The sequence below is a fragment of the Ovis aries genome, chromosome 1, assembly GCF_016772045.2.
Source record: "Ovis aries strain OAR_USU_Benz2616 breed Rambouillet chromosome 1, ARS-UI_Ramb_v3.0, whole genome shotgun sequence".
NCBI classification, from domain to species: Eukaryota; Metazoa; Chordata; class Mammalia; order Artiodactyla; family Bovidae; genus Ovis; species Ovis aries.
Window position 1 is genome coordinate 51,918,117 of NC_056054.1, and position 16,394 is coordinate 51,934,510.

The following is a 16,394-nucleotide window of genomic DNA, read 5'->3' on the forward strand; positions in this document are numbered from 1 at the left end:
AGATCCTAGTCTTCCCTACCCTTTGCCACTCACAATCTTGATATGTTGTTGTGCAGTCGCTAAGTTGTGTCTGACTGTTTTTGACCCTATGGACTGTAGGACACCAGGCTTCCCTGTCCTTCACTGTCTCCCAGAGTTTGCTCAAATTCCTGTGCATTGAGTTGGTAATGCTATCTAACCATTTCATCCTCTGCTGTACTCTTCTTTTGCCTTCAATCTCTCCCAGCATCCAGGTCTTTCCCAATGAGTCAGCTCTTTGTATCAAGTGGCCAAAGTACTGAATCTTCAGCATCAGTACATCCATGAGCATTCAGGGCTGATTTCCTTTAGGATTGACTGGCTTGATCTCCTTGCTCTCCAAGGGACTCTTCAAGAATTTTCTCAGCACGATTCAAAAGCACCAATTCTCCAGCACTCAGCCTTCTGTATGGTCCAACTCTCACATCCATACATGACTACTGGGAAAACCATAGCTTTGACTAGATGGACCTTTGTTGGGCAAAGTAGTGTCTTTGCTTTTAATATGCTGCCTAGGTTTGTCATAGCTTTCCTTCCAAGGAGCAGAAAGAAAGAAAGTGAAGTCGCTCAGTCGTGTCTTTGCGACCCCATAGACTGTAGCCTGCCAGACTCCTCCACCCATGGGATTTTCGAGGCAAGAGTACTGGAATGGATTGCCATTTCCTTCTCCAGAGGATCTTCCTGACCCAGGGATCAAACCTGGGTCTCCCACATTGTAGGCAGAGGCTTTACCATCTGAGCCACCAGGAAGCCTTGCTCCAAGGAGCAAGCATCTTTTAATTTCATGGCTATAGTCACCATCAGCAGTGGAATCCAAGGGAAAAAAATCTCTTACTGCTTCTACTTTTCCCCTTCTATTTGCCACTAAGTGATGGGACTGGATGCCATGATCTTCATTTTTGAATGCTGAATTTTAAACTAGCTCTTTCACTGTCCTCTTTCACCCTCATCAAGAGACTGTTTAGTTCCTCTTCACTTTCTACCATTAGAGTGGTATCATTTGCATATCTGTGGTTGTTGATATTTCTCCTGGTGATCTTGATTACAATTTAGGATTCATCCAGCCAGTATTTCAGTCCAGTATTCCACATGATGTACCCTGCATATAAGTGAAATAAACACAGTGACAATATATAGCCTTGATGTACTTACTCCTTTCTCAATTTGGAACCAGTTCACTGTTCCATGTAAGGTTTTAACTGTTGCTTCTTGACCTGCATACAGGTTTCTCAGGAGACAAGTAAGGTAGTCTGGTATTCCTATCTCTTTAAGAATTTTCCACAGTGTGTTGTGATCTACACAGTCAAAGATGTTTGTGTAGTCAATGAAGCAGAAGTAGATATTTTTGGCATTCCTTGCTTTTCTATGGTCCAACAAATGTTGGCACTTTGATCTCTGGTTCCTCTGCTTTTTCTAAATCCAGCTTGAATATCTGGAAGTTCTCAGTTCATGTACTGCTAAAGCCTAGCTTGAAGGATTTTGAGCATAACCTTACTAGGATGCAGAATGAATGCAATTGTACAGTAGTTTGAACATTGCCCTTCTTTGGGATTTGAATGAAAACTGACCTTTTCCAGTCCTGTGGCCACTGCTGAATTTTCCAAATGTTGTTGACATATTGAGTGCAGCACTTTAACAGCATCAGTTTTTAGAATTTGAAACAGCTCAGCTGGAATTCCATCACCTCAACTAGCTTTGTTGGTGGTAATGCTCCCTAAGGCCTGCTTGACTTCACACTCCAGGATATCTGACTCTAGGTGAGTGACCACCTCATTGTGGTTATATGGGTCATTAAGACCTTTTTGGTATAGTTCTTCTGTGTATTCTTACCACCTCTTCTGCTTCTGTTAGGTCTTTACCATTTTTGTCCTTTATCATGCTCATCCTTGCATGAAATGTTCCCTTGATATATCCAGTTTTCTTGAAGAGATCTCTAGTCTTTCCTATTTTATTGTTTTTCTCTACTTTTCATTATTCAGTTAAGAAGGCTTTCTTTTCTCTTCTTGATATTCTCTGGAACTCTGGATTTTATCTGTAAAATGAGAGATTTGATTTTAGGCTATTGAATACCAAATTTCTAATGTCTTTTATATTTTATTTCACATATCCCTATACAAATTATTGCTATAGTCCTAAACATTCTTATTTTCATTCTTACCTTTCTATCTTTTCTTTCATTCTTCTTGCCCAAAACATCATATATCACTCTTAAATTTTACCTATCCTTTAATGTTGGATGCAACTATAATAAAACTGCATGTTAGTGCGGAATTGAAAAAAATCAGTAGTAGTTGGCTTCTGTGCTTGGTTGAGCCACCCTATTTCTTTCATTAATTTAAGAAGCCTTCCCACCACTTTTGTCAGTTGCTTTGGGCTCCTTTGTAAACTTAAGTTATCTGAGTTTAAAGGAGGAGTAAAATTGAAGTTATGGTATTCTTATGATATTTTGTACAAGTTTAATTGGTGTATGGTCACTTGTCATGTCTTACCTCCCTAATAGATTGATTCTTGAGGTCAGGATATGTCTTACATATTAGTTTCATTTCAGTATTAGTAAACATATGATTCTGCTTCAGAGTTAAGAATAAGAAAAACTGTTTTTACTTTAATACTGGGAAGAGAAAAACTTGTTTGTATCTGTTACTCATTTGTAAAAGCGAGAAATCTTACCTACCTTTTTGGCATTAATATTGACATAGATTTAATTATATGGTACAGTGAAATCTTGAGTAGTCTGAAAGCACATTGCACTGTAACTTTCTGGCTATCAAAGGTGAATGTCTCCATTATAACTATCTACATACGGACTCAGAGAAGGCAATGGCACCCCACTCTATACTCTTGCCTGGAAAATCCCATGGATGGAGGAACCTGGTAGGCTGCAGTCCATGGGGTCGCTAAGGGTCGGACAGGACTGAGCGACTTCACTTTCACTTTGTACTTTCATGCATTGGAGGGGAAATGGCAACCCACTCCAGTGTTCTTGCTTGGAGAATCCCAGGGACAGGGGAGCCTAGTGGGCTGCCGTCTATGGGGTCGCACAGAGTCGGACATGACTGAAGTGACTTAGCAGCAGCAGCACATACTGACTTCATATTCTCAACTCGTTGTCCTATTTAAATATTTTAAAAATAACTTTCCCTTAGAATTCACTGAACAACAGAAAGAATTTCAAGCTACTGCTCGTAAATTTGCCAGGGAGGAAATAATTCCAGTTGCTGCAGAATATGATAAAACCGGCGAGGTAGGTATATGCACTTTTAGGAGTGAAAGTCTTTGACAAATTTTACAAGATTTTAAATATAAGTAGATTTTAAATATAACTTTTTTCTCTATTATTATTATATTTCTTTCAGTACCCTGTTCCATTAATTAAAAGAGCCTGGGAGCTTGGTTTAATGAATACACACATTCCAGAAAGTTGTGGTAAGCTTTCTTTTCATTTTTAATCGTAGCATGCATATGAATAAGAAAACTCTAAAACTCTGTTCAGTCATTCTTTCAAATATTTGTCACCATTAAATGGTTTTGTACCTATGTGCCCCTGTATAGTGGAGAAGGCAATGGTGACCCACTCCAGTACTCTTGCCTGGAAAATCCCGTGGACAGAGGAGCCAGATAGGCTGCAGTCCATGGGGTTGCGAAGAGTTGGACACGACTGAGCAACTTCACTTTCACTTTTCACTTTCATGCATTGGAGAAGGAAATGGCAGCCCATTCCAGTGTTCTTGCCTGGAGAATCCCAGGGACGGGGAGCCTGGTGGGCTGCCTTCTACGGGTCGCACAGAGTCGGGCATGACTGAAGCGACTTAGCAGCAGCAGCCCCTGTATAGACTTCAATGTTTGCCAGCTTTTAGGAGCCTTGTACTCAACAATCAGAGGCATTCTTCTTTCTTTATAACTGGTTCCAAAGTGGGGTTTCCCTGGTAGCTCAGATGGTAAAGAATCTGCCTGCATTGCTGGAGACTCAAGTTCAATCCCTGGGTCAGGAACATCCCTGGAGAAGGAAATGCAACCCACTCAATTATTCTTGCCTGGAGAATTCCATGGACAGAGGAGCCTGGCAGGATAAAAATCCCAGTCGACCTAGTGATTAAATCACAGTGTTAACTTAATCCTTGTTAATTCTCTGTCTAGGTTGGTTGAATTGTTGCTTTTAAATTCTACTTTCAATTTTACATTTAATTGAGACTTCCTTTCACTCCTTTCCTCAAAGGGTCAATCTTTTAGCAAAGTTGAATCAAATTTTTGCAAAATCAAGGTGAAGCAGGAAGACAGGTCCACATTACAAATAGTAAGAGAGCTTTTTGAAATTTTAAAACTAATTTTAGCTTTATATAGCAAAGTATACTTTGTTACTGTACTGGCCCAAAATCTTTTAATTTCTTGTGTTATAGATAATATATTTGTAAATTTGCTTTTAAGATTAAGTTAACCTAATTGTTATATTGCAAGCTATTTAAATAATTTGCCTTTATTTCTGTTGAGATATGCTATGTATTACAATGGGCTCTTAAAACATTTTGATATTGTAGGAGGTCTTGGACTTGGAACTTTTGATAGCTGTTTAATTAGTGAAGAATTGGCTTATGGATGTACAGGGGTTCAGACTGCTATTGAAGCAAATTCTCTAGGGGTAAGTTATTTAGAAAATTAATTGGCTAACTGAGCTGTGGTTAATGAAAAAATCCTGCTGGTTAGATTAATAGGCAGAATATAGTTTTCTTCTTAAAAAAGAAACAAAACAACAACAACAACAACACAAGGTTCTGCGGTGAAGCCTGGATTTTTACTCCATGAGTTGATTGTTCTGACCCTGTTGTGTTTAGTACTTGGAGTCCTGCCTGTCCTTGTGGGGAAACTGTACACTTGGCTGTGGCTTCAGTGGCAATTCTTAGATAAGGTCATTCAGGAGAAGGATAGGGATGACTTGCTGCCACTGCTGGCAATGCTGAAGTTTAGTGAATAAGTCTTAGGAGACCTGATCATATGTACCATGTCATTTATTATAAATTTAATTATTTATCTGTGTATTTTACTACAGTAGAGGTTTACATATTACATTATGAACAAGTCCTATATAACTTAGTTGTATGTGCATACTTGGATTAACAGATTTATATCCTTGCGGTGTTAGCTCTCTGACTTAGAGGCAGAATAAAGGCCATTTCTTTGGGCTTACACTTTGGGAAAAATAGTTGTCTTGTTTTGAATTATAGTGTTATATTTGAATTTACTAGGAATTCCCTGGAAGTCCAGTGGTTTCAACTCTGAGTTTTCACTGCTCCGAGGGCCTTTAGTCACTGGTTGGGAAACTAAAACCCCACAAGCTGTGCAGCGAGGCCAGAAATAAAGAAAGAATTGACATACCTAATTTTAAAATATCTTGCTTTTTTAATGTCACTTCCCTTTGGTTGACAGCAAATGCCTGTTATTATTGCTGGAAATGATCAACAACAAAAGAAATATTTGGGGAGAATGACTGAGGAGCCATTGTGTGTGAGTATATGCAGCAGCTACTTTATTTCACATTTAAGAAAGGAATAAAAATAGAAGAAGAAAGGAATAAGCGTGCTCTTTTTCCTTTTCAGTCTGTATATATACATTGGGCTATGTAACATGCTAAACAAAAGCAACATATTTAGGTACAGTAGTGTTTCTGGGATGCCAAAAGTTTCAAAAAATTATTCTCTTGCCTGTTTCAGAAAAAGAAACCTACTTATGATGTTTCTAGGATGCCAGAAAAGTATCATAAGAATCCTCTAACTTATTTCCAGGCAAGAAATATCTACTTAATGGAGCACTCTGGAGCTCTCGAACTGAGTAGTTGTGTCAGGAAGTTCAGATCGAATATATAATTCTAGATGTTTGAACTAATAGTTTATTGAACTAATAAGAAATTAATATGACTGACAAGATAACTGTTGAATGACTAAGTGACTTCAGGAGAGAGTTATAGATTTAATTTTCTGAGAGTTACTCAACTAATTTTTAAATTGGATTTTTTTAAAAGATATTTTCATACATTTTACACATGCATACTGAGTTTTTATTTTGAAAGTGACTTTAATAAGGATTTTTCTTTCTTTTGGGTATTAGTCAAACAGATTTCAGTCTAGGGGTCTGATTGTGATACTGAAACCTAGTAAATGGTTATTAGTTTTGAGCTACTTGTGAGAATCAGTCTGAAAGAATAGAAAGTAATATTTGAAAATATTTTAAGTTTATTTCAGGGCCTAAATTTCAGGCAAACTAATAAAAGACATTTATATGTATTTCCTACTTAATTGTCAATTTGTTTCAACAAATGAAAGTTTCTAAGAAGGCTAAATTTCAATATTATCTAAGAATTGTGTGAAACATCCAGGTTCTTTTCTTGTAATGTATAAAATGTTAGAAACAAGCTAAAAAATTGTAGCATAGAGAGATGGTTAGAAGAACTTAATGTACTGATAAGAGTATTTGTAATTATCTTATTAGTTATAAATAGGTATTTCTAAAATAGTAAAGTCTTATAAAAGTAGTTTAAATATTTTAAACATTCCTTTGACAGTTTTGTTATTCATATCTTTAATATATGTAAAAATATACTCATTCTAGTCCCTAAAGTATTCTGATCTCTGAATTAATAACGATTTGCTGTACATTTTCCCCCTTCTAGCTCATAATATATACTCACATATGTATCTACTGCAATTGATATACTCAAATATGAAGCCAGTGGTGAAAATGAAAATAATCAATAGGTATATTGATTCAAAGTATTGCTTAATTTATACTGTTTCAGTTAATGCCCAATAATATTTATAAAATTATAATACTATTGTATTTTTTAAAACTTTGTAGAAATTAATATTTAAAAAATTTTTCTGATTATGAAAATGATATAGAAGATTTAGAAAGATATGAAGAACAAAAATGTCTGTAATCCCTCAGATATGAAGTTAACTGGTATAACTGTCTTACTGTATTACTGTATATTCTACTTGATTTTTTAATACATACAGATGTATTTTTCATGGTTATGGTCATATGTGCAGTTTTATATCCTTTTTAATATAATAAGCATTTTTATGCTCTACTTTTTAAATACTGTGATATTTTTTACTACATAATATGCTATCTAATTGATGTACTATAAATTATTTCACTAGTCCATATTATTGAATATTTAAATTCCTTAAATTGTTGCTTTTAAAAATAATGTCATGGTAAAAATTTATACAGAAAAATAAGTCTTTGGGTTTTAACTTTACAGGGTTGAGTACATATTTGTAAGATTTAATCTCTTGCCAGATCGTGTGATCAGTTATACTCTTTTAGGATATGAGAACAGAAATAAATAAGGGTAACACTGTAATTATTTTTTTTAATTGGAGTATAATTGCTTTACAGTGTTGTGTTAGTTTCTGCTGTATAATGAAGTGTATCAGCTATATGTACTCAACACATATATCCCCTCCTCTTAGACCTTCCTCCTACTCCCTCCATCCCACCCTCTAGGTTATCACAGAGCAAGGAACTATATAATTATCTTTCAGTACCACTTAGTACAGAAAAATTTTCCAAAATCAAAACTAATTGTATTATTGTGTATATATATATATATATATATATATATATATATATATATATAAATAATAAGAAACCTATTTCTTTTAAAAATTGGGTGAAATTTTTAAACAGCATATACCTAAAATATATACAATATTAGATGGCTAGAAACAAGTATTAGACTGTTGGAACAAGCTTGCCATAGGCAAGACCTTCAGTAAACTTATTTGTCCAAACATGGTCTAAGAACTTTGAAGTGTCTGAAGAAACCTAACAGTGGTAAAGAAAACTCTTGTCATAAAAGCATGCATTTCCAGTGGAACTGGGAAGTATTAATAGCTGAAATGTAACTGAAACAATACTAAAGTTGAGGTCCCAAGACCTATCTTCAAGCAATGTAGTAGCAGTAGGATCTTATATAGTTACTTAGCTTCAAAATCTCTTCTGAAAATAGGGCATATAACAGCTTAGAAGCATACAGTAAGATAAAGTACTTATGTTTTTATAAGAATATCTTCACATAGTGTCCCTTTTGCAATATAATAGAGAATTTCTTTCATAGCTAATACCAGGGGAAACTTTGTTTCTCTTTAACTGCCATTCATTCATCCATCCATTCACTTAATATCTGAATTCCTTGCTATATGCCAGTTTACACTTACAGGTAGAATTTTTAGTTTTGGTAAGTAGGAAGCATAGAGCCAGTTTTATAGTCCTCTGTTAGTAATTATCTGAACTTCAAAGCATGTGCTATAGTATATTATTCTTCTAGTTTACTTTTACTTCACTGTGATTTAAAAAAAAAGACATGTATTAGATAAACTACCTCCAATCCCTTTAGAGTGTAAGACCAAACAAGTTAGTAATTTAATAGAGAACAATGCAAAATTCCTTAGTAAAATCTACAAAAATAATGTGGTAGCATCATCACTAATAAGTTTATAATGTTATTCTCATTCTTCTAAATTTGTGAATACTGTGTACCAGGTGGATTTAGAATAAAACAGCAAATAAAACTAGGCTCCTGCTACAAAAGACTGGTAGACCCTCAGATCCTTATCCAAATTGTATTATTATATTTGTATTATTGTATCATAGGATTTATACAATTATGCAAAATAAATTCTTCATAAATAAATAATTATGAATAAAAGAATATTATTGTAATATATTCTCTTACTATTTAAGAATATTAATATCTTTAAGAATACTAAATTAATATCTTTAAAGACAATCTTTTAATATTATTATTTTAAGAATATCATTTAAATATATTATATAAAAATAAATACTAATTTTCTTGAAATGCAGTGTGGTAATGAAGATATTTTCTTTGCAAAACTCTATTAGTCTTGCCCTGCTTCATTCTGCATTTCAAGTCCATATCTGCCTGTTACTCCAGGTGTTTCTTAACTTCCTACTTTTGCATTCCAGTCCCCTATAATGAAAAGGACATCTTTTTGGGGTGTTAGTTCTAAAAGGTCTTGTAGGTCTTCAAAGGACCATTCAACTTCAGCTTCTTCAGCATTACTAGTTGGGGCATAGACTTGGATTACTGTTACATTGAATGGTTTGCCTTGGGAAACGAACAGAGATCATTCTGTCGTTTTTGAGATTGCATCCAAGTACTGCATTTTGGACTCTTTTGTTGACCATGATGTCTGCTCCATTTGTTCTGAGGGATTCCTGCCTGCAGTAGTAGATATAATGGTCATCTGAGTTAAATTCACCCATTCCAGTCCATTTTAGTTCACTGATTCCTAGTATGTCACTGTACTCTTGCCATCTCTTGTTTGACCACTTCCAATTTGCCTTGATTCATGGACCTGACATTCAGGTTCTATGCAATATTGCTCTTTATCGGACCTTGCTATCACCAGTCACATCCACAGCTGGGTATTGTTTTAGCTTTGGCTCCAAACACCCTCTTCCAACAACACAAGAGACTCTACACATGGACATCACCAGATGGTCAACACCGAAATCAGACTGATGATATTATTTGCAGCCAAAGATGGAGAAACTCTATATAGTCAACAAAAACAAGACCAGGAGCTGACTGTGCCTCAGATCATGAACTCCTTATTACCAAATTCAGACTAAATTGAAGAAAGTACGGTAAACCTCTAGACCATTCAGGTATGACATAAATCAAATCCCTTATGATTATACAGTGGAAGTGAGAAATAGGTTTAAGGGCCTAGATCTGATAGATAGAGTGCCTGATGAACTATGGAATGAGGTTTGTGACATTGTACAAGAGACAGGGATCAAGACCATCCCCATGGAAAAAAATGCAAAAAAGCAAAATGGCTGTCTGAGGAGGCCTTACAAATAGCTGTGAAAGAAGAGGCGAAAAGCAAAGGAGAAAGGAAAGATATAAGCATCTGAATGCAGAGTTCCAAAGAATAGCAGTAAGAGATAAGAAAGCCTTCTTTAGCGATCAATGCAAAGAAATAGAGGAAAACAATAGAATGGGAAAGACTAGAGATCTCTTCAAGAAAATTAGAGATACCAAGGGAACATTTCATGCAAAGATGGGCTTGATAAAGGACAGAAATGGTCTGACCAAGCAGAAGATATTAAGAAGAGGTGGCAAGAATACATAGAAGAACTGTACAAAAAGATCTTCACAACCCAGATAATCACGATGGTGTGATCACTCATCTAGAGCCAGACATCCTGGAATGTGAAGTCAAGTGGGCCTTAAAGCATCACTACAAACAAAGCTAGTGGAGGTGATGGAATTCCTATTAGCTATTTCAAATCCTGAAAGATGATGCTGTGAAAGTGGTGCACTCAATATGCCAGCAAATTTGGAAAACTCAGCAGTGGCCACAGGACTGGAAAAGGTCAGTTTCATTCCAATCCCAAAGAAAGGCAATGCTCAAACTACCTCACAATTGCACTTATCTCGCATGCTAGTAAAGTAATGCTCAAAACTCTCCAAGCCAGGCTTCAGCAATACATGAACCGTGAACTTCAGATGTTCAAGCTGGTTTCGAAAAGGCAGAGGACCAGAGATCAAATTGCCAACATCCTCTGGATCATGGAAAAAGCAAGAGAGTTCCAGAAAAACATGTATGTCTGCTTTATTGACTATGCCAAAGCCTTTGACTGTGTGGATCACCATAAACTGTGGAAAATTCTGAAAGAGATGGGAATACCAGACCACCTGACCTGCCTCTTGAGAAATCTGTATGCAGGTCAGGAAGCAACAGTTAGAACTGGACATCGAACAACAAACTGGTTTCAAATAGGAAACGGAGTACGTCAAGGCTGTATATTGTCACCCTGGTTATTTAACTTCTATGCAGAGTACATCATGAGAAACGCTGGACTGGAAGAAACACGAGCTGGAATCAAGATTGCTGGGAGAAATATCAGTCACCTCAGATAAGCAGATGACACCACCCTTATGGCAGAAAGAGAGAGGACTAAAAAGCCTCTTGATGAAAGTGAAAGTGGAGAGTGAAAAAGTTGGCTTAAAGCGCAACATTCAGAAAATGAAAATCATGGCATCCGTCCCATTACTTCATGGGAAATAGATGGGGAAACAATGTCAGACTTTTATCTTTTGGGGCTCCAATATCACTGCAGATGGTGACTGCAGCCATGAAATTAAAAGACTCTTATCCTTGGAAGGAAAGTTATGACCAACCTAGACAGCATACTCAAAAGCAGAGACATTACTTTGCCGACTAAGGTCTGTCTAGTCAAGGTTATGGTTTTCCTGTGGTAGTATGGGTGAGAGTTGGACTGTGAAGCTGAGCGCCGAAGAATTGATGCTTTTGAACTGTGGTGTTGGAGAAGATCTTGAGAGTCCCTTGGACTTCAAGGAGATCCAACCAGTCCATTCTAAAGGAGATCAGCCATCAGATTTCCTGGAAGGACTGATGCTAAAGCTGAAACTCCAGTACTTTGGCCACCTCCTGTGAAGAGTTGACTCATTGGAAAGACTCTGATGATGGGAGGGATTGGGGCAGAAGGAGAAGGGCGACAGAGATGAGATGGCTGGATGGCATCACTGACTCGATGGACGTGAGCCTGAGTGAACTCCGGGAGTTGGTGATGGACAGGGAGGCCTGGAGTGCTGTGATTTATGGGGTCGCAAAAAGTCAGACACGACTGAGCAACTGAACTGAATGAAGACTAGTTACAATGGAAGCAAAAGTGGCTTCTGCTGAAAAAAAACATCAAATTACTCTGTGGCAATCAAATAAGACAAAAACCATCCATTTTGTATAGAAACGCAAACCCATACACTTCATAAGCTCTAAAAGTATACGTTATAAACCAGAGAAATGTCTAATAGCACATTTTGAGGAAAAAATTTCAAAGTTATCAATATTTAAAATTTTGGTATTTTAAAGCATTATTTTTCTGAACAGTTCATTTGTATACTACTTTTATTGTTGTTATGATGCTGAAAACATCTTTGAATCTCCAGGTAGGAGAGTATAATCTAGTTAACTTTATGTGTCATCTGAATTTGCTGTATCACATATCTGTGAAAAGACCATCTAGCTCATGTTTTCCTGTCTGGTAGTCACAGGCTCCTGAAGCAGCTGCATTTGGGAGTATCTCTGACCATTAGAGCTTTTCTAGATTATGTGCTCCTGAGGAAAAGGATTGTGTCATTTCTTTTTATCATTTCACCGCCTGATACCATAATAGGTGTTCAGTAAGTTTGAATAATTTCATAGTAGGTTTCTCCTATCAAGTCAAATTCTTTCCCTTGCCTATATAACCCTTCAGCTATTTCATTATGGCTATCATGAATCTTATCTTTTCTAAGCTAATTAGAGCCAGTTTTCCTCATCTTTTTCACAATAAAGTCCCATCACCTTTTTAAAGTTGACCCGAAATATCATAGAGTTAAATATAGTACTCTAACATGGTATGATAAGTACAGAGTAGAATGGTTTCATCACTCTCATTTTAGATACCATGGTCAGTCACGTCTGACTTTTTGTGACCCCATACATTATAGCCTCGGAGAAGGCAATGGCATCCCACTCCAGTACTCTTGCCTGGACAATCCCATGGACGGAGGAGCCTGGTAGGCTACAGTCCATGGGGTCGCTAAGTCGGACACGACTGAGCGACTTCACTTTCACTTTTCACTTTCATGCACTGGAGAAGGAAATGGCAACCCACTCCAGTGTTCTTGCCTGGAGAATCCCAGGGACAGGGAGCCTGGTGGGCTGCCATCTATGGGGTCACACAGAGTCGGACACAATTGAAGCGACTTAGCAGCAGCAGCAGCAGCAGCAGCAGCAGATTATGGCCTCCAGGCTCCTCTGTCCATGGGATTTTCCAAGCAAGAATACTGGAGTGAGTTGCCATTCCCTACTCCAGGGGATCTTCCCAACCCAGGGATTGAACCCACATCTTTAGCATCTCTTGCATTGGCCAGTGAATTCTTTACCACTAATGCCACTTTTAGATAATCTAGACGAGAAGTAGTTCTGAAGAGTGGACAGAAAATAATTTTGTTTGGGATGCATTTTGCTTAAGGTATTTATTACCCAGAAGAATGTCTAATAGATAAATCCATGTAAGAGGGTAAAGGTCAGGGGAGAGTAAAGCCCGGAACTGGAGACTTAATAGGCTATTCAGTGAGTATACCGAACCTTAACACCAATGGGGAGACTGATTTGGCAATTTAAGCCAAGAGTGTTTTATATAAATCAGCAGTGCTAATGCTATGATCTGTATGATTTATGTACCAAACCTAACACCAATGGGGAGATGATTTGGCAATTTAAGTCAAGAGTAAGTTTTATATAAATCAACAGTGCTAATGCTATGATCTGTATGACTTATGTTTAAATCTGATCTTTTCCTTCCTACATGGACTTATCTCTTAGATATTATTTTGGCTAGACTTATATAATTGATAAAAAAAAAATCCACTGATACCTTTGAATTGTGGTGCTAGAGAAGACTCTTAGGAGTCCTTTGGGCTACAGGGAGATCAAACCAGTCAGTCCTAAAGGAAATCAGCCTTGAATATTCATTGGAAAGTCTGATGCTTAAGCTGGAGTTCCAATACTTTGGCTTCCTGATTCCAAAAGCTGACTAATTGGAAAGACCCAGATCCTGGGAAAGACTGAAGCAAAAGGAGAAGGGAGTGATGGAGGATAGATGGTTAGATATAGTGTCACCTACTTAACGGACATCCGGTCCCATCACTTCATGGGAAATAGATGGGAAACAGTGGAAACAGTGCCAGACTTTATTTTTGAGCTCCAAAATCACTGCAGATGGTGATTGCAGCCATGAAATTAAAAGACGCTTACTCCTTGAAAGAAAAGTTATGACCAACGTAGATAGCATATTCAAAAGCAGAGACATTACTTTGCCGACTAATGTCCGTCTAGTCAAGGCTATGGTTTCCAGTAGTCATGTATGGATATGAGAGTTGGACTGTGAAGAAGGCTGAGTGCCGAAGAATTGATGCTTTTGAACTGTGGTGTTGGAGATGATTCTTGAGAGGCCCCTGTCTGCAAGGAGATCCAACCAATCCATTCTGAAGGAGATCAGCCCTGGGATTTCCTTGGAAGGAATTATGCTGAAGCTGAAACTCCAGTACTTTGGCCACCTGATGAAGAGTTGACTCATTGGAAAAGACTCTGATGCTGGGAGGATTGGGGGCAGGAGGAGGGACAACAGAGGATGAGATGGCTGGATGGTATCACCGACTCGATGGATGTGAGTCTGAGTGAACTCTGGGAGTTGGTGATGGACTGGGAGGCCTGGTGCTGCAATTCATGGGGTCCCAAAGAGTCAGACACGACTGAGCGACTGAACTGAACTGAACTTAATGGACATGAATTTGAGCAAACTCTGGGAGATATTGAAGACAGGAAGCCTGGTATGCGCAATCCATGGGGTTGCAAAGAGTTATGACTTACTGCCTAAACGACACCTGAACTGCTAGTACTTTGCCCTGCACAATGCTATTTCATTCTTCTGTGCCTAGATCTGCTTGCCTCATTTATTTGTCCTTCAAGACTTATCTCCTCCAATGAGTATTCATTGTATCTTCTCCAAACGTATTCTTATTACCCTCCTTATCACTCACCTCCCACCCTTCTATAGGTCTAAGTAGTCATTTCTGATGTCCTTATGGTCCCTTACTACTTTGAATTAAAATGAACTGTTAAGATTTCTCTCTTTGGACTAGTAAGTACCTTAGGGTGAGGAACTTCACCCAGTAAACGTGAATGAACTTCAGCAACCCATTGTTCGCCCTTCCACCTTCCCTTTATCGTCTTGGGAAATCATGCCTTCCACCATCCCTGCCTCTTGAGAAATCTGTATGCACATCAGGAAGCAACAGTTAGAACTGGACGTGGAACAACAGACTGGTTCCATATAGGAAAAGGTATGTCAAGGCTATATCTTGTCACCCTGCTTGTTTAACTTATATGCAGAGTACATCATGAGAAACACCGGGCTGGATGAAGCACAAGCTGGACTCAAGATTGCCAGGAGAAATATCAATAACCTCAGATATGCAGATTACACACTCTTATGGAAGAAAGTGAAGAAGAACTAAAGAACCTCTTGATGAAAGTGAAGAGAGAGTGAAAAGTTGACTTAAAGCTCAACATTTAGAAAACTAAGATCATGGCTTCTAGTCCCATCAGTTCATGGCAAATAGATGGGGAAACAGTGGAAACAGTGTCAAAGTTTATTTTGGGGCTCCAAAATCACTGCAGATGGTGACTGCAGCCATGAAATTAAAATATGGTTGCTCCTTGGAAGAAAAATTATGACCAACCTAGATAGCATATTAAAAGCAAAAACATTCCTTTGCCAACAAGGTCTGTCTAATCAAGGCTATGGTTTTCCACTAGTCCATACATCCATGTATGAATGTGAGTTGGAGTATAAAAGCTGAGTGCCGAAGAATTGATGCTTTTGAACTGTGGTGTTGGAGAAGACTCTTGAGAGTCCCTTGGACTGCAAAGAGATCCAACCAGTCCATCCTAGAGGAGATCAGTCCTGAATATTCATTGGAAGGACTGATGCTGAAGCTGAAACTCAATACTTTGGCCATCTGATATGAAGAGCTGACTCATTTGAAAAGACCCTGATGCTGGGAAAGATTGAAGTAGGAGGAGAAGGGGACGACAGAGGATGAGATGGTTGGATGGCATCACTGACTCAATGGACATGGGTTTGAGTATACTTCAGGAGTTGGTGATGGATTGTGAGGCCTGGTGTGCTGCAGTCCATGGAGTGGCAAAGAATGGGACACAACTGTGTGACTGAAATGAACTGAACTTATCCCTGTATCCATTACTGTTTACATCTTGTCACACCTCTGTTGAAGAGTCTTAAGAGGCTCCTGTTCTTTCTACCAGATAAAATTTAACTTAGTATAATAAAAGTGTTTTTGTCATCTGTTCCCTTCCTTTCTTCCAGATTAATTTTCTACCATTCCTTTACATACTATAGAATCTGTATACATGTTATAGAATCTGATTATCTTTAAGTATTCCTTTTCATTTTTGAGACTTAATTTAAGCATCACCTCTGGAAGCTTTCTGGACACCCTAAAACTAAGCCTAGTTTTTAAGCCCTGTATGTATGACTATAATACTTAGATATGTCATTACAGTATAGTATTCTATAGTATTCATCTCTACTGTTACATCTAGCCCTAGTGGCTCAGAGGGTAAAGTGTTTGCCTGCAAAGCAGGTAAACCTGGGTTCGATCCCTGGGTCAGGAAGATCCTCTGGAGAAGGAAATGGCAATCCACTCCAGTACCTTTTCCGGAAAATCCCATGGATGGAGAAGCCGGTAG

The 16,394-nt window shown here is 37.8% G+C and overlaps 1 protein-coding gene across 2 annotated transcripts in view; it reads left to right on the forward strand.

The window, feature by feature from the left end:
* Positions 1–16,394, forward strand: part of ACADM (acyl-CoA dehydrogenase medium chain) — an 88,844-nt gene that overhangs the window by 6,253 nt on the left and 66,197 nt on the right. For both annotated transcript variants that reach the window (XM_060410891.1, XM_060410892.1), the window contains exons 3-6: positions 3,165–3,262; positions 3,375–3,444; positions 4,554–4,654; positions 5,440–5,517. In XM_060410891.1, the coding sequence (XP_060266874.1) occupies positions 3,165–3,262; positions 3,375–3,444; positions 4,554–4,654; positions 5,440–5,517 (347 nt within the window). The remainder of the gene's footprint in view (positions 1–3,164; positions 3,263–3,374; positions 3,445–4,553; positions 4,655–5,439; positions 5,518–16,394) is intronic.